At 61.1% G+C, this 25,717-nt stretch overlaps 1 protein-coding gene across 7 annotated transcripts in view; it reads right to left on the bottom strand.

The window, feature by feature from the left end:
* LOC117639774 (sodium bicarbonate cotransporter 3) overlaps positions 1-25,717 on the bottom strand; it is a 35,370-nt gene that overhangs the window by 1,318 nt on the left and 8,335 nt on the right. Inside the window, exons 1-21 of one of the 7 annotated variants that reach the window (XM_034375667.1) lie at positions 16,612-16,823; positions 13,176-13,272; positions 10,178-10,297; positions 9,545-9,604; positions 9,326-9,464; positions 9,032-9,251; positions 8,831-8,963; positions 5,702-5,737; positions 5,207-5,299; positions 4,381-4,469; positions 3,859-4,044; positions 3,279-3,485; positions 3,042-3,187; positions 2,567-2,830; positions 2,321-2,486; positions 1,941-2,246; positions 1,754-1,849; positions 1,283-1,641; positions 884-1,202; positions 643-807; positions 86-258 (exon numbers count right to left, since the gene is read on the bottom strand). In XM_034375667.1, coding sequence (XP_034231558.1) covers positions 86-258; positions 643-807; positions 884-1,202; positions 1,283-1,641; positions 1,754-1,849; positions 1,941-2,246; positions 2,321-2,486; positions 2,567-2,830; positions 3,042-3,187; positions 3,279-3,485; positions 3,859-4,044; positions 4,381-4,469; positions 5,207-5,299; positions 5,702-5,737; positions 8,831-8,963; positions 9,032-9,251; positions 9,326-9,464; positions 9,545-9,604; positions 10,178-10,297; positions 13,176-13,272; positions 16,612-16,701 — 3,464 coding nt within the window. In that variant the 5' untranslated portion in view covers positions 16,702-16,823. Of the gene's footprint in view, positions 1-85; positions 259-642; positions 808-883; positions 1,203-1,282; positions 1,642-1,753; positions 1,850-1,940; positions 2,247-2,320; positions 2,487-2,566; positions 2,831-3,041; positions 3,188-3,278; positions 3,486-3,858; positions 4,045-4,380; positions 4,470-5,206; positions 5,300-5,701; positions 5,738-6,730; positions 6,978-8,830; positions 8,964-9,031; positions 9,252-9,325; positions 9,465-9,544; positions 9,605-10,177; positions 10,298-13,175; positions 13,273-16,611; positions 16,824-25,717 lie in introns of those variants that run through there. The other 6 variants (XM_034375672.1, XM_034375668.1, XM_034375671.1 and 3 more) reach the window with 6 other exon arrangements.

The following is a 25,717-nucleotide window of genomic DNA, read 5'->3' as shown; positions in this document are numbered from 1 at the left end:
GTGTGGACATCCGCGGCCGACGTTTCCACAAGAGCTAGATGGCAAACCAAACACCACACCCCCGCCCCGGCAGCAGACGCCTTACCTGTTCTTCACGCCCGGAGCCAGCTTCTTCTTGGGGTCGTCCTTGGTGGGAGAGTTGGCCTGGTTCACCTGCTTCCAGATGCCCGTCTTGTTGACCTCCTCGGTGATGTTGATGGACGCCAGCGGGATCTTCATGATGTTGCCGTTGGCCAGGGGGATCTGCAAGTTCTCGTCCTGCAACAGGCAGAGAATGGGTCAACGCCGCGTCAACCACGTCCGACGAGCGCCGTGAGGGTAGGCAACCCAACTTTCCCTGTAACGGACAAGTTGGGTGGCCTAGCCTCACGGCGCGAGGCAAGCACAGCAGTCCCGACGAGGCATAACTCAACACACGGTCGCTCCTCCGGCATTTACCCACAAAGTCCAACTGCATGCTTCAAGATTCGGTCGAGCGATTCCGATGAAGTCGCTCTGTCTCTCTCGTCCTGAGAGCGACACAGACAGGGCGACACTTCGGAATCCGCCTGCCGGAGTACGCTAACGCGCTGCTAACGCGCTAAGGCATGCGCTGGCCTCGTCTCAAGACGCAGCTCTACGGAAGAGAATGTGTGTGGGCACCTCGCCGTTAGTCTCAGCCTCGGGACTCACGTCAGCCGTTTCCAGCTGTCGTTGGTCTTCCTCGGTGCGCTTGATGGTCTCGGGCATGATGTCGTCCAGGATCTTGAGCTCGCGCCGCGTGAACATGAAGTCCAGGCCCTTGCGGATGGCGATCATCACCACGAGCTGCGAACATGAACATTCGTTAGAGAGTCGGTAGACATGTTTCCCCTGCCGAGCACTCCGATCCGTCTCGCCTCACCATGAGCGGGAAGAGGATGGACGTCTTGCTGAAGGACTTGATGACCCAGAGCATGATGAGGCACGCCAGCTGGATGAGGGTGAACATGTGCACGCGCATGATGGGCACCTGGCGCAGGAACATGTAGTCGGGCTGGTACTTGGCGGGCATGAACATGATGAGGATGCGGTCGAAGAACTGCAGGCCCTTGAGGGAGGCGACGCCCATGTACAGGAACACGCCGAACAGCACCGGCATGGGGATGTGGCTGAGCAGGGGCGTGATGAACACGGACAGGCCGATGGTGAGGAAGATGAGGACGTGCGTCACGCGCTGCTCCCTGCACAGCAAAAAAAACAAAATTTAAAATCAGACGAGAAAAACAACAACAAAAGGGACTTACGGTGTGGGGCTCCGTACCTGACGCCGAGGAACTGTGGCTTCTCGCCCGGCGCGGCGCACTCGGACTCCAGCTTGAGGGAGTTGACGTGGTTGATGGAGAGCACGGTGGCGGCCACGAACCACGGCAGCCCCATCAGCGAGCACACCAGGATGAGGTTGGCCAGCACGAACAGGTCCAGGTGGTAGCCGCAGCCCTTCTTCAGCTTGTTCTCCTTGCGGTTCACGATGACGGCCGTGATCTGCTGGTCCATGAAGATGAGGATGGTGCCCAGCAGGGCGGGCAGCGGCGCCACCAGGATGGACCAGAACGGGTTGCCGGCGAACGGCGAGATGATCCAGCCGCGCGACGGCAGCGTCGGCTTGAACTCGTTCGGCACCTGCAGCAGGACGAGGTGCGTTTCGGGGCGGATCCAGAGGGGGGGGGGGGGCAAAATTTCGCTACTTAGAGGGCTAAGTTCGGCCAAAACCATTTTTGTCATTAAGTTTTACCTCGAGTTTCGGCGTGTTCACCCCGGCGAAATAGTCCAGGAAGGACATCGACATGATGGCGATGATGACGGCGAAATCGCTAACAAATTGCCGAACCTGTTCAACAAAAATAATTTAAAATGCTAATATATTTGAGGGGGGGGGAAAGTAAAGAAGCCGGGCGTGGCAATAGGAATCGGTCGCGTACCTTGGACGGGAAGAACAGCGCGTTCTTGAAGTCCTTGAGCTGCACGGACAGGATGAAGGTCCCCAGGAACAGGATGATGGACATGAGGAACACGTCGGGGACGTACTTGGGCGTGAAGCAGCCCGTGCCCACCAGGGTGCCGTTGAGCGCCTGACAGTTTTGCACGGACACGTTGGCCCAGTTGATGGAGGTGGTGGACGTGGTGGTGAAGTTGCTGGGGATGCAGGAGCAGTCGTAGTTGAGCTCCACCCCGGCGTGGGTGTTCAGCGGGAACCTCTTGCCGATGGACAGGACGTTCTCCACGGCCTGCGAACAGGGACGGTGATGATGTCGGTGTCCTGGACTCGGCGCTGCTGCGCGGCTCGCGCCTTCGTGCTCACCTTGTAGATGAAGATGAAGGCGATGAGCGTGGCGAAGTTCTCCTCCGTGAAGCGCGTGATGTAGCACACGAAGGCGCTGGCGTCGATGGCCACCAGCACGATGAGGATGCCCACGATCCAGATGCCGATCCACAGTCGGAACGACATGTAGTCCCAGCCCATCTCGCTGCAACACGCACCGTGGCCGAGGTCGTTGAGTCCCGGCGCGCCGAGAGCGCGGTCGCGGGTTCGAACACCCTGACGTACCTGCAGAACTCGTAGACGATGCTCTCGAAGACGAGCACGGGGCCGGTGGAGCCCAGGATGGTGAGCGGCTGCCCCGAGAAGAGGCCGTACACGACGCCGCACACGAAGCCCGACACGAGCGACTCCATGGCCGCCATGTTCCTGCCGGTGGCCTCGCTCAGCAGCCCGCCGAAGGTGATGATGGGCGACAGGCAGGCGAAGTACAGGAAGATCCAGGACGCCACGCACTGCGACGACAGCGCGTCCTTGAAGTCGGAGAAGTACCTGCGGGACGACGACGGCAACACCGTCAGCATGCCGCTTTTGGCCGTCGCTTTGGGTTGCTTCCGAACAGTGGCCCGTCTTTCCAGCACTCTGCGGCACGCGCCGTGAGTGCGAGAGAGAAAGCACTGTTCGGAATCAGCCTGCCGGTTTTAATCCGGCGCGCTGCCGAACGGAATGATGGTGGTTTTCGGTTCGCCGAGGCGGCACTGACCAGGGCTTCTTGCGCTTGAGGTCGTTGATGAGGCCCCCGAACAGGCGGCCGGTGCGCGCTAGGCCGGACTGCTCCCGCAGTTTCTGCTCCAGGATTTCGGGGTCGACGTCCTGCCCGAGCTTCTCCTGCTTCCGCTTGCGCGGGTCCTGCAAATTAAATTTTGAAATTTTTATTCGAAAAAAACTGGCTGAAAATTTGTTATTTTTGACACGAAAATGGCGGTGTTTGAACCCGCACCTGCGAGGGGATGGCGGCGGGCGGCTCGATGCGAATGCTGGGGTCCCACTCGCCGGGCGGCAGCACCGTCACAGCGTCCAGGAACTCGTCCACGGCGGCCAGCAGGTGGTTCCGGCTGCGGGCCTTGTAGGCCACCTCGTGGAACACCTCGTCCGACATGAGCGTCGCCATGGCGCGCCCGATCTCGTGGAAGCTCGCGATGCCGCCCTGCGGAACACAAGCGAGCTTGGCGAGGAGGAACAAGTGGCTTTCGTATCAAAATTTGAAAAAATTTGAAATTTTTTAAAAATTTTGAAAAATTTAGAAATTTTGAAAAATTTCAAAAATTTCACTAAAAATTTTGAAAATAGGTTTCTAAAAAATATAAACCGTAAATGAATTTGTACACAAAAAATGGCCCAGTTGCGGGGGGCGGCGAGGCGAGGGCTGCGCGCCGAGCGAGAGAGCGAGCGCCTGTGAATGAGAGCATAGGCCACACCGCAGCGCTGCCGTGCGCGCGGCGCAGCTGGATTGCCTACCCGCCACTGGTAAGGCGCTAAGGCAGCAAGCCGCTCGCCAAGCCGCTCCTCCCCTCCCTTACCGTGGGGCCCAGCAGCACGAAGAGGAAGCGCGTGGGCACGGGCACCTCGGTGATGTCCCCCAGGAACGAGGCCTGGTTGAGACGCACGAAGGCCGCCACGGTCCGCTCCAGGAAGTCCACTTCGCCCACCAGGATGTTGGACGCCTCCGCGCCGGGGGGTATCTTCCGCATGAACTGGACATTGCTCTGCAAAGAAAAGGCAATTGTAGAAAACTTTTGTGAGCCACGGAGTCGGGAGCCAATTTTCCGACGGAGAAAGTGAGAAAGATAAGAAAGGGAGCTCTAGGAAGAGTCTTTGTTGCCAGACACTTGTTATAGCAGGCACTAAATTCGAGAGACAGGAGGAAAAAAACACGCAGTGAACAAAAACCACAAACAGCAAAAAAGAGCACTCCTGAGAGGCGACGCGACTGGCTCCCCATGGCTCCCCGGGGTTCTATTTTCTATTTTCATCTCGCAGCAAACTTTTCCTACAGTAGCATGCTCCATTATTTCCCCTAGTTCCGAGGTTATTTGACCCACCTTGTGCTCGGTGCTGAAATCGCCCAGTGCGGTGGAGCTGTGGTTCCTGGGCATGGAGATGGCGCTGGGGCTGCGTTCCATCCCCTCGCCTGCGGAGGCAGCAAGACCAGTGGTCAGGCAGCGGTCACAATTTGGTCACAATTAGGCTTTTAAATTTTTATCCCGCGCAGTGCGGTTATGGAACGCGTCCGAATCCGTCCAGAGGCAGACCAGTGGTCAGGCAGCGGTCACAATTTGGTCACAATTAGGCTTTTTAATTTTTATCTCGCGCATTGCGGAAATGGAACGCGCCCAGATCCGTCCAGATCTCACGCAAGGGCGGCCGTTTTTAATTGGGCCGCTTCACTTCCGCACCAACGGCTTTAATAACTCGCCAAGGAGTGGACGGTCGCGGGAACGATTCCGCACTGCGCGCAAGTTTTTTTTTTTTTTTTTTAAAAAAAAGTTATAAGAGTTGCTTTATAACAGCGATTCGATTGAGTTTAGAAGCGGGTCGAATGAAGCCCACGGTGAAGTAGTACACAAAAGGGGCATGCAAAGCCGATAACGAGTCAAGGACTCGCAGTAATAATGCAAACAGACAAAGCGCTAGACAGTCAAATGGAGGCTACTCGGGAAACATCGAGGCGACTAGAAAAGAGACAGAAAAAGATGGTGCGGCAAGGAAGAGGCCGGTCAGTCTGTCAGAACGATGCGGGAAAGCTTCCAATCGAGTCCTCAAAAATAAAGATAATGCTAGTAAACGCTTTCGCTCTGGCAGACTGACAACTGAAGAAAAAAAAGATTGGTAGTTACGAGAAAGGTAAAATGAAAAATAAAGTAGTACCCGCGCCAGGGATGGAGAGGTACCGGCCCACATCGGACGGTTTGTTAATCAGTCCAGAGCCCAAGAGGTTAGGCGTGGATAGCTGCTCGTCAACTGTGGGACACAACAAACAACACACTCATGCAGGGGGTGCTCCAAGCCGAAGGATCGGGAGGGGGACCAGGAGAACACCAAGCGTATAGGGGGGTCGCTTTCGTCGCTCTGTCTCTCTCGCACTCGCGGGTCGTTCCGTAGCGGTGCGAGAGAGACAGAGCGACGGAGGCACCGCTCGGAATGAGCCTGCAGGGATAGCGCCACGATTAAACCTCGACCGTTTCCCAAACTGTTACTGGTTACGCGCCTTGTTATTCACAGCACGTGCAGACAGTTCCCTTTTTTCCCACTGTAAAAAAAATCCACACGGTACTCTTTTGCCACGCGAGGAAAACCAAAGCGACACCAACACCGAAAAAAAAAAACACGAATCTTTTCCCCCGCCCATTTATATGTACTCACCGCGAAGGCGCGCGGCTTTCAAAGCTTTTCGCTTCTCTGGAGAAACAAACAAAATAGCAAAACAAAATAAACAAAAACGAAAGAAACAAAACAAAAGGTGCGCTAGTAAATAAAGGAAAAAAGGTGAGGCAAAACGCAAAAGAATGGGAAAAAAATATCAGTACAAAAACAATGATAGTCAATTCCAAAATACGTACAGCAAATAAAGAAGGGGTACTAAATAGTTTACAAAATCAAATCAACGCACTAAACACAAAATACTTGTAACATATTTTTAAAAAAATAAATAAAAAAGTGAAGAAGCGGCTGAGAGTTCTAACGGATCCCTTTTAATGCTCGACCTGTTGGCGCAGCAAAGGGCAAACGGAGCCCTGCGACGGGCACTGTCAAAGCCACTTCCCCCTAAAGCAATACCTCTATCCCTTCACAGAAGGGCCCGCCCTACCCGGTGCGCAGTGAGGGCGCGGGGAGGGAGAGGAGGGAGGGAGGGGGTGCTGGCGCGCGGGCGGGGGGCACGCCGGCCAAAAGTTACTCAATTTATGCATTTTTGTGGCATTCGCGAGCCAGCAGACTGACTGACTGGCTCTCTCTCTCCCCCTCGCACTCTTGCGGCCTCCCGTATGGGTGCGAGAGAGACAGAGCCAGGGTAATAAAAGAGCATTCGGCCTCCGCGTGCTGCCCGCCCGCCGCACCTAGCGGTCCTAGCCTACATACACAATATACAGCGCGGGGTGCTTGCTATATAACACACGGGGTGCGGGAGGGTTGGAGGCCTACGCGGGCTCCTAGGGTTACCATTCATAGCCACCGCACACTGTGAAAAAAGGTTGTGACTGACTGACGTGACGGTCTGAAAACTTGAGAGAAAGGACCTGTTAATTAACCTGTGCTGGTTTACTACTGTCCATCCGGACTGAAAGTCAAGTTTTTCACAGTGTGCTGCCTGGGTAGGGTGGGGTGGGTAGGGTACACAGACAGGGGTAGGGGGTTGCGGCCGGGTTCCTCGGTACTAAACGGGCCCGTGTGTACCGTGTGTACGGTGTGTACCTCCTGGCACCGTCAGAAAGGACCCCTTGCAATATTTCACTTCTAGCTGGACGCCGGTCCCTGCGGGGTTGGCGGCGTTGGCGGCGTCTTTGGGGACCCCGCTGGCGCCTCCACTGTAGGAATGGCTGCGACTCAGCCCGTCGCCCTGGCCGCCCTGGCCGCCCTGGGGGCGGGGCTGCGGGGAAGGACTGCGGCTGCCGGAGCTTGCTGCCATCACATCAGGTGGTTCGTTAGGTGGAGGTCCATGACGCCGTGGCGCAGTCGGATGAGCACTGCTTCGTCGCGCGGGCGGCGCGGGTTCGATCCCCGGCGGGTGCCGCGTTTTAATTTTCGGGGCGCGGTCCTTCTGGTCCCATGCGGCCATGCGGACCTGTTGACTAACGCCATGGGCCGCGGCCATGAGCCCACACCAGCTAGACCAGCGTGGCGGGTACTGTACTTGGCCATGGACGGCGCGTCGGGGCGGGGGGCGGGGCGGGGCGGGCGGGCGGGGCGGGGCGCGGGCGGGGCGTGCCCGGGTGTACCTGTTGAAAGTGCCCGGCCTGCCCTCCAGTGCACCCCGGCCGCCCTGAGACTCGAGACGGCCTCGTCCCGCCAGCCTGTTGGCTTTGGCACTGTGACAAGCGCTATGAAAAATTGGTCCGCCGCCGCGACGCGCGACGCGGAGCCTCCGGGCCGCAATAACAAATTGCCTGCCGGGGATTTAACCTTAATTTTCTCATCCCAGCCGGCCGCCGCCCAGCCAACCCACCCCCATCCCCCCGCGGCGTACATAATCGAAATGGAGCGCTCGGTCCATGACACGGCAATTAATGCCAGAGAGGCCGGAGTGGAGCGACATGAGCGCGGCAGTCCACTGCGGGGTCGCTCTTGGGCGAAGAGCGAGCTCATCAGCCGCAACGGAATCGACAAGCACACTCACACACACACTGACAGACACGCACACAGACACAAACGCACACACGTGATATTTCTCTTCCACAGAAATAACCGAGCGCTGACGCGCACCCTCGGCGTACCACACTTCCTCTTCGACACACCAAGCCCTCCCCTCCCCCTCCCCCGGAGCGCGAAGCACACTGTATCCGGCAGGCTGCAAAGGCAGCGAAAACTTTCCCATCAAGGTGGATTGCAGGCGCGACGTGAAGGCGGGGTGAAGGGTGGAGGCCAGGGGCGTGAAGGGTGGCCGGGGAAATCCAAGGATACGTAGCCGGGGTGGGATGGGTGAGTGCGGAGCGTAAAAATCGGAAGGGGAGGGGGTGGGAGTGGTGACGGCGGAGGGGTGAGAGATATTTCCTGCACGGTCAGCGCGCCGAGGCACGCAATGCTGTGGCGGGGCTCTGGGGGCTTCGAGCTTCTGATGTCTCTCCCCTTCTCCCATTCTTTTTCATCTGATTTCTCCTCCCCCTCCCCTCGCCGCCCCGCCACCTGTCCGAAGCCTCACAGTGTGCCCGCTCCGCGGCTACCGGTGGCCAACGGACTAGGCTCCCCCTGCTGCTGGTCGCTGTTCAGGCCGTCGTGTCCCACATACGACTCATCACACTCTCCGTCTCCCTCGCACTCACGGGCCGTCCCGTCGGGGTGCGAGAGAGACGGAGCGATTCAGAAAAGCGCCTTTTTAGCGCGCTGCCGCCACGATTTCCCCCCTCCCCTCCCTTCGTGTCCGTCGAGTCCACCGAGTCCGCCGCCCCCGGCTGTTGCACGCTGCACGCCGCTGGCGGCCTGGCGGCGCTGGCCTAGTTGTTCTTCCTTGATGACTTTGCTGTTATGAGAGGCCTCGGCGCGCCCTCTCTCCCTCAACCCTGCAACCCCGTGACCCGATTCTCGCGCTCGTGTATTTAAATGTGCGCCGCCAGCGTGCGCCGCGCGCTGCACTGTAGGGGAAGGGGGAGTGCTGGCGGCTAGACACACACGAGGGGCCCCGCAAATGGCGGGGTGAAAATTAACCCCCTGGCACGGCCTGGTGGTCAAGGAGAGCCCCGTTCAAACTCCTGCAGCTCCTTGACAAGTGGGGCACGGTTAGTACAGGGCACGGCGTCATGGTTCCGGTGCGGGGCCGCCTCCGCCGCGGACGGGACTCACTTTTGGACGCGGAGTGGTTCCTGCCGATCTCGGCCAGGGACCGGATGATAGGCAGGCGGGTCATGTTGGTGGCGGAGTTCTCTCGCCGCCGCTGGTGCTGGTGGCGGTGCCGCCGCAGCAGCGTCTCGCGCACCTGGAGCAGGCCGTCATCGTCAAGGTCGTGGACGCCGTCAGCGCGCACCTCCATGTCCCGAAACAAACCTTGTCCCGCGCGCTCTCCGGCAGCGAGTCGGCGTTGACGAGGTTGTCCAGCACCATGTCGGCGACCGTCTCCAGCGACGAGGCCTCCATGTCCAGGATCACGGCGCCGTGCAGCAGCAGCGACCGCAGCTCGAACAGCGAGTGCAGCGACAGCGTGGCGACGTGCGGCTTGGACCAGCGGTTGCCGCCCTCCTCCACGTCCTCCTCGAACTTGATCCACCTGCGCCACCAAGTGAGTGTGGGTTCGAATCCCGCCGGGGGCAACTTTTTTTTGGGACGGAGAGTCGGCCTTACCTGGCAGTTTCCCGCCACTCCGCGTCCTCGCCCTCCTGGAAGAGCTCGCCCATCTCGGAGAAGAGGGGGTGCGGCTCGTGCGCCGCGTTGTCGGCGTCCTCGCCCAGGATGAACTGCACCCTCTGCGACGGCGGCGTGACTGGGGGAAGGGAGCGCAGTGAAAAAAAGAGAGAGGAAAAAAGAGAAAAAATTGTGAAAATAGGTAAAGAGGTTACTTACATGTCTCTCCATCGTCGCAGATGCTCCCCAGTCGGCTTCCCCTGCGTCCCAGCATGGGCACTGTAAAAATCGCAAAGCATTCCGTTAGTCTAGTTCGGTAGCAACAACTACCCCCAGCGGTTCTCTACCTTTCTCCGACTCTGCCATGAACGGTGGCTGAAACTTATCGCGGCCGGAGAGACCCTAAAAGGCGCTTGAGCCTCTCTTTCGCTGTGGCAGGTCGTCCGGGCCCTGGAGCGGGCCGGCCGACGCTCCGACGCGGCGCCCGCCTGCAATATCGCTCCACCATAAAGGGTGGTCCACTTATCACGTAACACCGTCCGTCTCTCTCGCACTCGCAGGCCGGCCGGGCGGAGCCAGCGCCGCGTTACGTGGATTGTGCACGGCGCCTATAACCGCACCGGAGACAATAACGGCCAGTAAAGCTCCCCCCCCGTCCATTGTGTGCTGTGCGGCGCCCTGGACGTCCTGGACAAGGTCGCGCAGCGGCGCAGGGCGCAGCCCGTCTGGCGTTCGGCAGTGTACACCCTCCTCTGTCGCCGCATCAGCGGGGCTCGCCTTGCGATTACGGTGTTACAGTGAAGCCCAGAAAAACGGTTCGTGTAGACGTGCGCGGGCGCACGGCGTACTCACGGGGTCGTTCGTCGTCGTCCTCGTCGCCGTCGTGGCGGTGCCGGTGGTGGCGGCGGTGGTGCGAGTGCCGCCGGTTGCCCGGGATGTGCACGCCCACGAACACGGAGCCCGCTCGGTGACCTGAGGGCACAACAACAACAACAAGTTTGTTTACATTTCACACTTCAATTTTTCGTTCCGCCTTTCTCTCTTTCTTCCGAACTTGGAGCAGCGCAGCCGGTGAGCGCGTGGCACCACCGAGCGAGGCCGTCGCCAAGGCGCACGGCGCCAAGGCCCGGGCCATGGCCGCCGAGGCTTTCAGACTCGAGTCGGACCTCGAATGTTATTATCTGAGGCACGTCGACGTCGGCCACGTCGGCCACGTCGGGGCCGCGGTAATGGCGCCGCGGCTCCGGCGAAAATAGTTTTCAGCGACGCTCTGTCTCTCTCGCACCCCTTCGGCACGCCCCGTGAGTGCGAGAGAGACAGAGCGACCCCCCGAACGGAGATCAACGATGACGCGGCCCTTTGTCGCACGCGTGAACCGAGTCATGTCCGTGACATCGAAACGAGATGTGACGCTGTCACGGACGCGAACATCCAAAGCGGGCCTGACAGACAGTGTGACACCGCCACTGGCCGTTCTTTGAGTTTCAGGGGAATCGTTCCCGCCGCTCTGTCTCTCTCGCACCGACGCGGGACTCTCCACGAGTGGGGGAGAGAGGCAGGTAAAACGACCCTCCACGGCTCGTGTCCCGCATACCTCCCCTGCCGTGTCCGGCGCTTCAAACAGAACTCCGACTTCCGCCTTTTTCCCGCTCTTTTTTCCGGAAATGGAAACGGGAACCGAGCGCTTCCCCCGCTTCTGCCCGCGGCGCGGGGGATGCCGGCCGGAGGAGCGAAACTAAGCCGATATTGAACGCGCCGCCGAGGAGATTCGTGAAATGAGACGCGACACTGGAAGAAGGAAACGAAAAATGTTTATCTGCGAAAAATAAAAATGGCGGATACGCGAGTTCGCGCCCAGCTTGACTACGCGGTCATTTCCAATCAATAATTAGTCAGTGTCAAAAAAATTCGACTATCTTCCGGAATGTTTTGCAAACTGCACCCGTGGTGGCGGGGCGCCGTCGTTTCCGGATAATAGAGGCTTCGATGGCCGAGGGCAGAAATTGCCAAAAACTAAAATGAGGAACGGAAAAAAAGGCCGACAGGCGGCAAGATAAATGGCTTCTTGCTGTTTACGCCCCGGAATACCCCACTCCGTCCGGACCAGGGGGCGGGGCGGGGCGGGGTGGGGCGGCGAAAACCAGCGAAGAGTAAGCAGGGAAGAGTAACAAGTTCCGTCGTCAATTCGCCTCATTTTTTGCCCCCCTTTTCGGAGCCCCTCGCTGCCGCGCCGTTCTGGACAAACTAACTTTCGGGATATTCGCTTTTCGACAACCTTCGCCGGGGGTTGATGCATCGCCGAAACAGCGCGGCCGATAGCGCGGCCCCTGTCTCCGTCTCTGTCGCACTCATGCGGCGCCCCGCAGAGGTGCGAGAGAGACAGAGCGCTCGGCTGATCGTAAAATGCTCATGAATTGCATTAGAGAACCGCGGGGCTTAATCTGTTCCCTGGCCTCCCCCGACGCAGAGCGCAGAGCGAGGCAGGGCAAGCGCGTGTTGGCGATATTTCGTTCCAAGTACAGTCCCTCTCTCTCTCTGTCTCTCTGTCTCTTTCTCTTCTCTTTCTCTCTTCTCTCTCTCTCTCTGTCGAACAGCACGCTTGCTGGTGTGCTGTCGCGACGGGAGACGTTTTTTGTCGAGCATCCGTATTTGCATAAGCCACGAGTATGAATGCACGACGGGCTGGAAGGGCGTGGTCATGCGACTGGCAGCAGAAGAACGGACAAACAGACGGACGGACACACAGACAGACAGACGGACAGGCCAGAGACGCGGGAGGCCGGACCGCCTGGGAGGTAGGCAACCCACCCGTCGGCGTGCGTTGGCGCTGCCTGCCCTGCACGGCGCTCCCCACGGGGAGTGCGGCCGGCACTAGGCCGGCACGCGGCACGATCAGACAAGCCACTTTTCAAATTAATGGGGCGTCCTTGGGGGAGAGAGAGAGACAAACAGTGCGACGGACGGACGGACGGATGCAGAAACGTTTCCCCAGCATCCAGCATGAAGTGGTTCCTTGATTGGGGCCGGACCCTCCGGGCCTCCTCCAGCGCCTGGAGCCTGGACCGTCGCTCTGTCTCTCTCGCACTCGTGGGGCGTCCCGGAGGGTGCGAGAGAGACAGAGCGACGAACGGCCTTCTAGCTGGCGGCCTGCAACAGGGGGCCCGGGACGTGGCCCGGCCCGGCCGGTGACAGGCATCCTCCTTCTCCTCCCCCTCCCCCTCAAACAGCACGCCTCGGCACACCCCATTGATAGCACACACACCCATGCAAAGCACACACACAGAAACACACACAGGGAAACGCAGAATGTTCCGGGCAGATGGGTCGCCCGTTTCTCCAGTCGACACAAAGTTGCTTCCAGCGCCACATGTGTCCCCTCCCCCCCTCGCTGTGTCCTTGGTCCAGGTGCTCCGACAGGCCATTTCATACTCGCTGCTCCATAATAGATGCACCTCAAAGCAGACCTCCGGGAGGGGAAACGGTGTCGGCATGTCCGCCAGCGCCCCGGCCTGCCAGCCCAGCCCAGCCCAGCCCCCCGGGCCCCATCGGGGGTAGGTACAGTACTGCTGGCAATGCCGGCGCGCAGGCCGCGGCCGTGGCCCCGGTACAAGTGGCCTGGACGGCGGTAATATTGCGGAGCAGGAGAAGAAGACCCTGTTCCTGTCGGCGGAAACCGCGAGCCGCGTACACAGTCGGGACGGTGGACACCGACCGCTAAACCAACGTTTGCGTTCCCCGAACTGAATTACTGGACCGTGGGGCGGGGGTCAAGCTGTCGCCCTGTCTCTGTCGCACTCATGGGGCGTCCCGTCGGGGTGCGAGGGAGACAGACCGGTGGCTGCGGTCTCACCTTCGAAGTCCTCGTCCGAGAAGCCCTGGTGGTGGGGCTGCTGGGCGCCCGGGTCTTTGGCCACCTCGTCGTCGTCCATGGCGGCGGAGGGGACAGTCTGCAACCAGAACAAGAAGGCCGTCATTCAGAGAGAAGGCACCACGACCTGCAAAAACGACTAGCTTTGTCTCTCTCGCACTCATGCGGCGTCCCTTGGGTGAGAGAGAGCACTGGGGTGGATTCTGAATCGCTCTCGGGCCGCGCTGCGCGATCGCAGCCGGGAAGAGAGAGGATGAATCTGAATGAGGAATCGAACCCAACGAGCAGCGACCCTTTCCACTTTGAAGCGGAAGGACCCTGGCGGCGGCCGAACCGCACCGCACCGCACCGCGGCACCGCGGGGCCCAATGTCAAGTTTAGCCGCCAGTTTTTAATATGAATGAGAGTGTCCCGGCACTGCTGTCACCGCACAACGGCGACTTCATGAATAAATATTGGAAATCTGCTCACGGCGCTATCCTCCGGCAGCGCCACCGTCGCGCCGCCACGCGCCACCGCCACCGGCGCACCTAGGGATGACGGCGAGGGGCCCCAACGGCGAACGGCGCCCGAGGCCGAGGAGCCCAGCAAGTCCGAAGCCCGAAAGTCACGTCCGAAAGCCGAAGTCAAAACCACGTAAAGTCGCCAAGCCGAAACGCCTGAAGCCGAGCCCCGAGTCAAGACGCGGGCCGAACCGCCCGTAGCACGCGCCCGAGGGCCCAAGGTCAATTTAGCCCAGTCTTAAAGATGGAGGCCCGACTGCCGAGGCACAGGCGACCTTCAGAAAAAAGAAATCTGCTCACGGCGCTATCCTCCGGCAGCGCCACCGTCGCGCCGCCACGCGCCGCCGCCACCGGCGCACCTAGGGATGACGGCGAGGCCGAGGCGCCCGAGGCGCCCGAGAGGGCTCCCCGGGGACGATCTTGATGGATGGGGCGGCGGCGCCGTTCCACACCTGCATCGCCAGTGCACTCGCTCTGTCTCTCTCGCACTCACGCGGCGCCCCGTAGGGCCGTGGGGGTGCGAGAGAGACAGACGGGTTGGTCCCTGCACCGCGCGGCGCGGTGCGGCGCGGTGCGGCGCCACCCCGGTGACGTCACAGCCGAGCCGAAGCAAGGCCGTCGCGGCCCGTGCAAAAGAGACACCGCCGCGGAAAATCTCATTTCCTCCAGCGTTCGCGGCGTTCGCTCTTTTTGCGCCGGCGCGCCCTCTGTCGCCTCCACGCAAATTAGCGCAGCCAGTCTCTCTTTCTGGCGACTCGGCGGCACGGCGTGCGAGAGAGACAGCTCGCTCTCGGCGGGGTCACCGAGGAGGGCGAATAAACGAGTTCCAGGAGAAGGAGAAGGACGCCGCGTTTTAGGTCAAACCGGCGCCCCGAGCCGGGAACGCAAATTACGCTTTCATGTGCGGCTGTTTTTTTGGTGTAGTGGTTAGCGCCGTGGCTCTCCCAGGCGAGGCGCAGCCGAGTACTGGTCTTGATTTTCGCAGAGACCTACGACTGGTTCGGGGGGCGCCCAGCCCAGCCCAGCCCAGGGCCGCGCGAAAGGCCGGGCCGGGCTCAGGGGAGCAAACTTGAAGGCAATTGGCCTGGCTCGACTGTCTCGGTGGGCTGGGGGCTGCTGGCTGCGGGTGGACCGGCAAGGACTCGGCTGCTCAAGTAACGGAATACACTGGAAGGGCCCTCCGCGCCACTGGCGGGCCTGGCGGGCCGCAATCAACCCCGTCCAGTGTGCTCTTAGCACGAGACCTGCCGCGGGATCGAGGCATCAGCTGTCTCCCTCGCACGCCCAGGGCCTACGGACGCGCCCCACGAGTGCGAGAGAGACAGCGCGACGTGTTTCGGAGTCAGCAGCCTCCTGGCAAGGGGCGTACAGGGGACGGCAGGAGAAAGAAGCGAGGTAGTGAGAGAGAGAGAGAGAGAGGGGGGGGAGCAGCAAAGCTGTAAGCACCCCGTCAGGCCCGCTCCTTTTCACCGCACCATGTACTGCGCAGGATTTGGGAAGTCAGCCCGACAAGGGGCGCCGCGAGGCTAGGCTTGCCTCCAGGCTTGCCTCCAGGCTTGCCTCCAGGCTCGCCCCTCTCGCAGTCCGTCTCTCTCGCACTCACACGGCGTCCCGTGCGGCCGTGCGGGTGCGAGAGAGACAGAGCGACGAAGCCGGGCGGAAGGGAACGGGGTAAGGCTGCTGGACCCGCAGCAGTGTCAGGCAGGTAGGGACCGAAGCGAAAATCCCGCCGAAATGGCCAAGGGCACGCTCTCGGCAGCGACCCTCGCCGCCGCGCCAGAGCAGCTGACCCTCTCTCTCTCTCCCTCCGGTGAACCTGACGAGGCGGGACCCGGGGAAAATAGCCGAGAATTTAGCGCAGGCTGCGCGTGGCGCGGCGGGCCTCTGCCTCGACCCGCCGGCAACCTGCTGGACCCTTTCCCAGGCCGAGGCCGAGGCCGGGGCCCGAGCAGCACGGGTTGTTTCCGGCGCCACAGCTGCACTTCCACGGGACGAGGCCTCGCTCTGTCTCTCTCGCACTCGCGGGCCGTCCCCGGCAGACGCAGGCAGTCGCCGGCCGCGGGGGACACGGACAGAACCGCCACTTATCGCTCGAGTGGAGAGCTCTAGATAAGGACGACTCATTTGCGGTCGGGCTACCGGGCAATTGCTCACTCACTTCAGCTGTCAGTCACGCCCAGTCGGCTTTTAAACGGCGAGAATATAACCCACCGCACTGTGAAAATTTTGGCCGTCACTTTGGTGACGGGGCGATATGCGACAGGGTCAGGCGGAGTCGACCCACTGTGCGCAGCAATCCGCTCACCCCGCACCGCGCAGCGCGCACGCCACACAAGCCCGGGGCTGGACAAGCAGACCGTGTGGCGCTTTGTCTTTGACTGTCTTTGACCCGAACCAGCCGCTGTGGGCGAAGCGCGGCGGAGCGCGGCAAGCGACCCCGCTACTCAGTCACAGAATACCAGTGCACCGAATGCGCGGTAAAAAACAGACAGACATGGCCTGGCTCCCTAAAACCTCGCATGACATGCGGTCGGAGGGGTGCTTCCAGCAGCGCGACATCCACCCACACTGCCAGCAGCAGGCTGTCTCTCTCGCACTCGTGGGTCGTCCCGTGCAGGCCACACGGGTGCGAGAGAGACAGAGCGGCCGCGCACTCCGGGTAATTGGAGCAAAACAATATCCGGCATGTTGGCGGCGGGCGGCAGGTTGCCGGGCAACGCCACTCCGTGGACCAGGCCACGTGTTGCGGGAAGCTGTCTCTCTCGCACTCACGGGGTGGCTCGTTGGGGTGCGAGAGAGACAGCGGTGGAGCACTGGTCGCGGAATCAAACTAGTGTACAGCCCCGCTGGAGAGGAGAACTTGTTCCCACACTGATCGGGGCGCGGAGCGGCGGCGGCACACACACTGTACGTACGTCCTGGTGCTGGCCATGCTGGCCGAGGTCCTGGACGGGGTCCTGGACGGCGACCTGCTGGTAGCGGCAGTCGCCGCGCGCCTGCACCATATTATTGCCGGTGGGGCACTGCGGGTGTGGGTCTCTGGGCGGCGGCGTGTCCCTGGTCCGTCGGCCCGTCCGACGCGGAGCACGTAGCCTTCGCCTTCGCCTTGCCCCGCCAAACACTGCCCACCCGGCGGACTGGGCGTTGCGGCGCGTTGCGGTGGCGGTGCCCCTGGCTGCGACGGCTTCGCCTCGGTGCGCGCTAATCTAGCCTTGATTGGCTGCACTGCCCCCGGCCACCGAGCCGCCAGACGCCGCGAGCCACTCCTGCGAGCCACGCGAGCCGCGAGCGAGAACTTGTGGCGCGTCTGGCGGCGTCTGGGGGGCAGGCCCGGCCCCCCAGGCCCCGGACCGCCGGGCAAGCCAACTCGCACCGCGTTACCGGCGGCGGGGCTCGGCCTGGTCGTCGCACATCAGATAGTAACCGGAAAAAGCTGGATAATCGTTGAAATAACCAGACTCCCGTGGCGACGCTCACGTCACAATGACAGCGGAGGCTGTATTTGTGTGTGTGTCTGTGTGAGTTTATCTGAATGAGGCCCCCCTCCCGCCACGCCACGCGTGCGATTAAGGCTGCCGGCACTCGAACGCTGTGCAGACAGTGATTTGTTGAGCCTGGTCACGGCTGCCTCGCGTCGCGACCGCGCCCCGCCTCCCGCGGCCCGCTCCGGGACAGCTTCGCCTCGGCAGCGGGCACCCAGGAAGAAAAAGAAGATCAAAATTTAGAAGAAATTTTATTTTTCATTATTTTGGGTAGTCACATGGGACACCCATGAGGGTCAAAATGCGAAATTGTTTTTAGTCCACTTTTTTTTTTTTTTTTTTTTTGGTAATGCGGGGTTGACCTAACCTTCTGGTGCGTTTCGAGGCGCAGCGTTGGCGTGTGCTCCTCCCCGAGGTGCGACCGCCTGGATTCGCGCCCTACTCGTGTCATGCATTGCTGATGCGACGAGCAGTGCCGTGGCAGTGGCGTGGCAATGCCAGTGTCGTGGCAATGCCATGCATCGGTTGGGCCAGACAGACGGCCCACCTGCGGGGGCATACCGCATCCATTCGTATCAGACTACACTGTAGGAGACAGGCAGTGTTTACACAACCAAATGTCATTTTCCAGATTAGATTTTAATCTTTTAAAAATACGCGAGGTGTTTTTTTTATAGTTTAACGAACCGTCGTCTATTTTCTTTCACCTTTTTCATTGATTCTTTCTCCGGTTTTCTTCACTTAATTTTTTTTCGCAGTGCTTCATTGTTGTCCTCGCAGAGGAGCTAAAGAAAAGAACAAAGACGAAGACGCCAGGGTTTTCCGGGCGTGGATTTGGCCGGGCCGTAGTTATGACCCCCACGGCCTCGTAGAAAGAGAGAGGAGAGAGAGAGGGGGGAGAGAGAGAGCGCGGCCGGACAAACAGAATTACAAGGGTGTGGCCCCGCGCGGAATGGTTGGCCTGGCGCACCTTCAAGGGGACTCGTCAAAATTCGGTGCGCTTTTCAAACAAGCCGGTCCTTTCGTATTTAAATTGCAGACGAGTGTTCATTGTTTTTGGTTTTCTCAACCGCTTTTGCTGAGTACACTGTCCTCAGAAGCGAACCACTACTCACGTTCACACCAGACTCATTCCTTGCAAAATATGTAAGGAACAGGTTAGAAAACACCACGATCCTGCATCCGCAAAATTTTGTTGTGATTCGTCTCTTGCAGTGGCCCCAACACAATCGAGTGAACCGATTACATAGTTGTTTTGTGTCTGATAATTCATTTCTCGAAACAACAAGCGAGATGAGCGTATTTTGCCCGAGGGGCCTCCACACTCAGTGCTGCCAATTCCCCGCGCGAAGTGAATCACCGCCTTTGCATAATCGAGTGCATTATGCACTACTTCCGAGAAGGCGGTGTCCTGGCGGCGCACGTGCCGTGTTTATGATGACCCTGTCACGATGCCTTGTCTTGCCTTGTCTCCAAACCCCGTTGCCCGCCGTAACTGTGACCCCGGCGGGGCCGAGATGCGCGCTTCTGCCCCGCCCCGCCCCGCCCCGCCCCGGGCTGGTTTTCCTCGGTCCAGATGATGACACACAGCTGCATCCGAGGAAACGCGCGGGCGCCGGTGACCTTCGCCGCGTGCTCCTCCGAACAGTGTTCTCTGTCTCTCTCGCACCCCTACGGGACGCCCCACGAGTGCGAGAGAGACAGAGAGCACCGCGCTGGACAGGGCACTCGACAACGGCGGCCTTGTTCGGCAGCAGCGCGGCGCAGGACCAGACGCGGCGGTCTGCCGACTTGGCTCCGCACACCGGGCGCAACTTGGAGCGTGTAGCACGTTCCACGCCGACGTGTCATTGTGTCATCGTGTCATCACAGAGATGACGGGGCAGCGTATCACATCCGTCCGCGACCGCCAGCCCGGCCAGCCCCGCCCCGGCCCGCCAGATGTGACACGGCCAGCGGGCCAGCGCCGCCCAGACAGCTGTGCCGGCAGCCGCGCTCTCGTTAAACGCTTGGCGGGCTGGTGGACGCGAGCCCGCGGCCCGCCGCACTAACTCTCAAACTCACAAACCCGCGCGAGATTCGTCCGGTGCACGCACGCAAGCGCTGCACCGCAGTGCGACGGGACACTTTACGCGCCCACGCCGCTCTGCCGCACGACGTACTACACAACACGCAGTGCGGGGCAACGTCCGCCACGCACTTGTCTTGGAGTCGGCGGGGATCTTTTCGCAGTGCGGGTTCCGAGTGACGTCACTGTGCTTTTGTTGCGTGTGGTTATGGATCTGGGGTACGTCCGCGGCCTCTGGCCTCTGGAGACTGGCCGCCGCGCTGGCCGCGCTGGCAGGCCAAGGGTGTCCGGTACGTCCGCACCGCGCCGCCGTGCCGCCGTGCCGGTTCACTCCGCGACACCAGCTGGGCTGGCTGCCAACTCGCGTGCATTGTTTTTCCCGCGTCTCTGGCCGCGTCTCGACGGAAAAATGCTCTTTGGAGAAACGCCCTTGGAGGAGCGAATGCTCTCTTCCAGACCACCACGATGAAGAGTAAACTGAACAACGCTTCCTCAGTTTCCCCCAAAGTGTTCCCCGGTGGAGGACCAAACGGGACACGTTGTCCGCAGGGAGAGGAACTCGCCTGGGCCGGTCTGGGTCTTCGACGCGGTCCCCGGCAGCCGCAGGACACAGGACACCCCTCGGCGGGCAGCGCTCCTTGTGAGCGGCGACCCCCATCGGGCCGAACTCTGCCGCAACTCGGACGGGCAACTTGCGTCGCCGGCAACCACACGACCACACAACCGCATGACGGGCCCAGTTTCCGCACGCCGGGGGTGATAAAACAGCCGAGGGTTTTTACCTCGTTCATAACCGAGTCCTCGGCCGCCTCCACGACGCGCCGGTCGATTCCGTTAACAGGTCGGCGCGCTTCTGGACAGTGGACGCGCAGACACACGGACACGCGGCCCCAGGCAAGGCACGCGCACAAACAGGTGGACCGCACCAACTCGCCGGAATATATGCAGTCGCACACACTGTGCGGCGGACGCACCCGCCGAAAAACACACAGACGCACGCACACACTCGCGCGGTCGCGAAGGGCACCGCCACACTGGTACGGGCCCGCTTTGCAAAAGGTCGTGGAATACGATCCGCCCCCGAAATACCTTTCGGGTCAATGAGGACGATGAGGACGCGGGGACGGCGACGTGAAGCATCAAGAAAGGAGAGATGGAAATGTTGGAGGGGCCTGGCCTCCTCGAAGGACGCGGACAAGGGTAGCGATACGCGGGGGGCCATGGGGCTTCGTGCGGGCCGGGGGAGGGGGGGGGGGGGGAGGGGGGGGGGGCGGCGGCGGGGGGCGGGGCCGGACGACGCCCTAGGTAATTGGGTTAGCCTATCGGCCTGCCTGCACTGCAACGCCCAGCTGTGCCCCCAGGCCACCCCAGGCCCTCAAGACGGCCGGGTTGCCTACCCCGAGTTGGTCGGGCTGACTCCGCTCGGCAGGAGCGCCTACTCCGACGCCTTTCCTGCCCTCTGTCCACCAGAGTGCGAGGATCAATCTTGGCCCTGCCGAAGCCGGAGGTGAGGGGACAGCGTCCCGTGTCCAATAGGTACTTGACCAGTTCACTGGCCGGCAGGTTTAGCAGTGATCGATCGCTGGAACAGGTGCGCAGTCATCCACATTGCAGAGTGGACGCACGACCGCGCGAAAAGGGGTCCACTAAGGTGTTCCTTGCTGCCCTGAAACTCTGGGCGCTTCCTTCTTTTGCTCTCTATCTGTCTCTCTCCCTCTCTCACTCTATCCAAATCTCGCCGTGTCCCCTGATGTCCGTCGACAGAGTCCCTGGGGACTAGCCGGGGACGACCAGCACATCGGTGCCGTCGCTCTGTCTCTCTCTCTCTCTCGCACTCATGGGGTGTCCCGGAGGGGTGCGAGAGGGACAGAGTGCCGGACCTCTCCGTTCCCTGCCGCCCGGACAGCGGGTCCACGAGGTAGATTAGCCGCTGTGCGCCATGTCTCCGGTTCTTGGTTCTTCTCGCCGGCCCGTTCGGCCCGGCCGGGGGGTGGGGGCCATTACTGCAGTGGAGGGGGCGACGGCAGTGATTCGAGGCTCTCCTTATCTCCTGGAAGGTCCTGGAAGGCCCTGGAGGCTCCTGGAGGACGAAGACACGGCCCGCTCCCCCTCGGCGCTCTGTGTCGACCGGAAAATCGACTAATGACCGAAATAAAAGAAACGCCGAGCATCGGCTCGGGTTCAAATACCCGCGCGTGCGCTCGGACAAATTAAATTTTCTCGCCGGAGGGGGGTGGGGGGATTACGGCGGTCTCCGCTGCTTGCACGTATTTGCGCGTCTCGGCATCCGGAGAGGACGGCGACGAGGAACGGACGGCGCCCCACTGTCCACGTCGGCCACGTCTCGAGCGATAATAATTGGCTTGGGGACATTTCTAATTTCAGCGCCGACGGACAGGCCTCCCCCTTTTTTTCTTTTTTTTTCTTTTTCCTTTGCGGTGTGGCGGTGGCCTGGCTTTCCGCGAGGCCCGGGCCGGGGCTGCTGGGGGCAGCTCAGCTCAGACAACGGGGGTAGTTTGTTGAAAGCAGCGAGGGCGGTGGTGGTAGCGCGGCCCGCCATTGCCCGCCCCCCATCACCCCGGCCCCATCTACCCCCGCCGCTTCCCCAACCACGCCACTTGACCCAGCGTTGTGCCTGAATAGTGCATACGCCTGCAAACATTACGGTGGCAATGCCTTACCGAGCGCACCGAGCACCGCGCGCACAGAGCTCCCAGGCCCGTGGCTCTGGCTATTGCATGAGGCTGGCCGAGGCCAAGTGGACGCTCCGACCGAACTTGTAGCCGAATCACAGTGCAAGATTCAGTCGAAACAAGAGCTTCGGCTTTTTTTTTCTTTGCGCTGCTGCTGTGGCGGTAGGTCGACAAGACGCAGGCTGGCTTCCCCTATCCGATTAAACCCGTACACCGCCAGTGCAATGCCAGTGTGCTGCGCTCTCCACTACAAGAACGACAACGAGCCTAGTGCTTGTCCGATGCAGCCGGGCCGTTTAGTGGGGTCCAGTCGCGTCGCTGGAAGACAAATCTGAAAGTGCTGAGATGAGATGAGTGCGCACGCCTGGCGAACGCTCTGAGAGCGTCGGCTAGCTGAATTGCTAGACGTCCTGCCTTGGCTGTCTTGTGACCTCGGATGAGCCAGGGAAACGCTGCAGCCACTCACTGGCCCCCGCCCCGCCACGCTGCGCCGCTCCAAGACCCACTCGATCCCATCAAATCCCGGGAGGCGGGGCCGTGCGGACGGCGGCGGCCTACAGTCGGGAAAATGAAGTCTTGCTGAGTATATCGTATTGCCCTCGGCAGGGCTGGCTGCCTGCCGGGGAGAATATCGAGAGTGTGTTGGGGCGGCCGGAGCGCGGCGTTCACCACTCATGGTTTGGCGCGACAGGCTGGCGGCTTGGCGGCGAGCTACAGTGGAGGGCTGCGGTCGGTCCGGAGGTCTTCGCCCTCCCCTCCCCCTTCCTATCAATATGTCACCGTCCCCCGCTGCCGCGCTGCCCCCTTTCGTCATGCCGTCCAATCCAGGCGTCAAGGCAGCCGCCCCAGCTTTTAGGGGAGGGAGAGAGGGGACGTCTTTGCTCTCATCTCCGCACGTCGCGGCCCGTAGAGGCACGCAGCCGCAAGGCGACACATATTGGCTGCCACCGCGTTACGCCCCCTCCCTCTCTCCCACTGGTTGCTCTCCGTCTCTCTCGCACTCACGGCGCGGCGGCGGCGGGTGCGAGAGAGACGGAGCGAGGAAGCGCGGCCGGCTGTGCTCTCATCCGCCGCCGCGCGGACACGGACACGTGGGTGTGACCCGTCTCTTAAACCCGGCGGCGGCGGCCCGGTCGATGGAGCTACCTCTCTCTGTCGCTCTCTCTCTCTCTCTCTCTCTCTCTCTCTCTCTCTCTCTCTCTCTCTCTCTCTCTCTCTCTCTCTCTCTCTCTCTCTGTCGCTCTCTCCCCTGTCGGCGGGAACTGCCCACAATGCACGTGTAATGGGCCTGCAGCCCGGGCGGTAAAGAGGACTCTCGTATTTCACGGCGTTCACTTGGTCGTCGGGGAGCCGTGCCTCGCGCTCCAGGCTGACCCGGCCAAAATAAGGCACCAGGTGTTGTTGAAAAGGCTGCGTGCCGCGACGCGCAAAGCCGTCGCACAGTGGGCCAGAAAACTGGTGGACGCGGCCAAAACTATAGACGCGTTTTGAGCTCCAGAGCCGCTGAACAGGCCTCGAACCGAACGTGTGACCCCACCAATGGATTCCTCGTTCGGAGAGCAATCCATTGGTGGGGTCACACGCTCGGTTCGAGTCCCATTTAGCGACTCTGGAGCTCAAAACGCGTCCAGAGTTTTGGCCGCCTGCACCGGTCTTCTGGCCCACTGCGCGTCGTGGGAATAGCGCGTCTGCTTATCGATGGCAATAACATCGCGTACGCTGCACAGCCCGCGGCGGTGCGTGGGTGGCGCGGGTGGCGCGGCCTCCCCGACACACAGCAATTTGGCGCCAAAACGGGCGCGGCGGCGCGGCCCTGTGCCTGCATCCCTCCCGTGAGTGCGACAGAGACACAGCGACGACTCGACTCTTCGCAACGAGCTTGCGAACAAGGCGGGGCACTGCAGTGTAATGCAGCCCGGTGCCCTCCAAGACGTCCTGGCGGACCCGACCCAACCGAACCGAACCGCAGGTGGTCCTGCTGGCAGTGTGCGAGATAAGCCGGCCGCCGATGCACGCGTGGCGACGTGCCGACGCAAACACAACAACTGCAGTGTGGCAGCGACCCGGCGACGCGTTCGAGCCGAACCTGTGGCCGCTAGGCTGTGTTCATGCCAGGTGGAGTTCCTCAAATACCTCAAACTGTAAAAAGAGGCTCACTCAAATAACAATAAAGAATTTTTTCAAAGAATTTTTTCCTTCTTAGTTTTGTTTGCGGTTGTTGTTTTGTTGTGCTTGCAATCCTGATTTTGGTTCCAAGTCCTCGCTCCCTGTCGGTTGGTACCCCCGATCTTGGAGTGGCTGCCCTGCCGGTGGCGCCTCATCCTGCACTAATCAGCGTGACGGAAACGGGAAACGCTCCACTGGCACGAGGCACGACCCATTCCACTCCGAGTCATACCGCTCGCGCTAATGCCCGCCGACCGCCGGGACCGCCGCCGAGCACCGCCGAGTCGCTGAGTGCGAGAGAGACGGCGTGCTGCGGGCCGGCCTGCGGGTGCGACAGAGAGAGACGCGCGCGCGAGAGTTTGATGGCTGCGGTTGTATATGCAGATGGGATCCATTGGAGTTTGGGCCGAGCTTCGGGCCGAGCTTCGGGTCGGGCTGCAGAGCGATTCCGAAGTGCGTCGTCGCTCTGTCTCTCTCGCACCCCGAGTGCGCCACGAGGCGAGAGAGACGAACGCAGGCTGCGAGACCCGACATCAAGGCCGGGGTCGCTGGCAGAGCACAACAGCCTCCTTCATCCACGACGACAAGCACTACAACCTACAATTCCTTTGCGCCAATTAAATTGAAATTTGGCAGAGCAACAGTGTGTCGGTCTCCCTCGCACTCGCGCCTCCGTGCCCACCGCGGACACACACACACACACACACACACACTCGAGCCGACAGGTGCAAAGCCGGTTCGAAGTTCAGAACAGGATTACCCCGCCGCCATGACCGTGGCCACCACTCCGAGGCACTCCGTGCTCCGCGGGGACTTGAGAGGCAGGCTCCCTGCTCTGCTCGGAGCTTGGCTTGGCGGCTGGTGGGGGCACCGTGGCGCCTACTTAGGCTCGACGGGCAGGCCTCGGGTGCCCCTGGGCAGCTGGAGCCGGATAGGGCCAGTTTTATCCGTCGCAAACTGCACTATCGATACCTGGCTGCGGCCGCGGCGGCCGAGAACCGGCAGGACACGGTAAATACTAGGAGCAAGGCGCCGGGCGGTCGGTGGTGGGGGACGGCGTCTAGAGTGGATCCCTGAACCCTTCGACGTGGACAGCCTTCACGCAACCTCGGAACCTATCAACAATCGAGCGAGAGCGAGAGAGACAGATCGGGCCCTGGAAGGCTTGGAGTGCCGCGCCGCCGGCCCGGTCGCCAGTCGGAGTGCGTGGCTGTGAGGCTGTGCGCCCGAAGCGACGCGGCCCGTGCCCCGAGCAGCCCTGAGCCGCGCAAAGTTTGGCTTCGACGCGTCTGTCAACAAGCTCGTGTTGTTCCACCGGCACACATCGTCTTCGGCCTTCTGCTGGCGTTCTCGCTGTGCGGGGAGGCGCCGGGGATCCGGCGGGATTTTGATTTGGCGGGCAAGTTGTCGGCGTTATTTTGCGAACACATCGCGGCCCGCGCGGGGGCTGCGAACAACCGTCGCTCTGTCTCTCTCGCACTCATGGGGCGGTCCCTAGGGGTGCGAGAGAGACAGAGCGCCGAGGTTCGGAATCAGCCTGCCGCGTGATTGGCTGGTCGGCGTTTACGGTGCTCTGCGCACGCGCGATCCGCACGCAGCGCGCAGCGCCGTG

This window comes from Thrips palmi, unplaced genomic scaffold (assembly GCF_012932325.1).
Source record: "Thrips palmi isolate BJ-2018 unplaced genomic scaffold, TpBJ-2018v1 HiC_scaffold_11, whole genome shotgun sequence".
Classification (NCBI taxonomy): Eukaryota; Metazoa; Arthropoda; class Insecta; order Thysanoptera; family Thripidae; genus Thrips; species Thrips palmi.
This window is presented reverse-complemented; position numbering and strand designations above follow the sequence as displayed.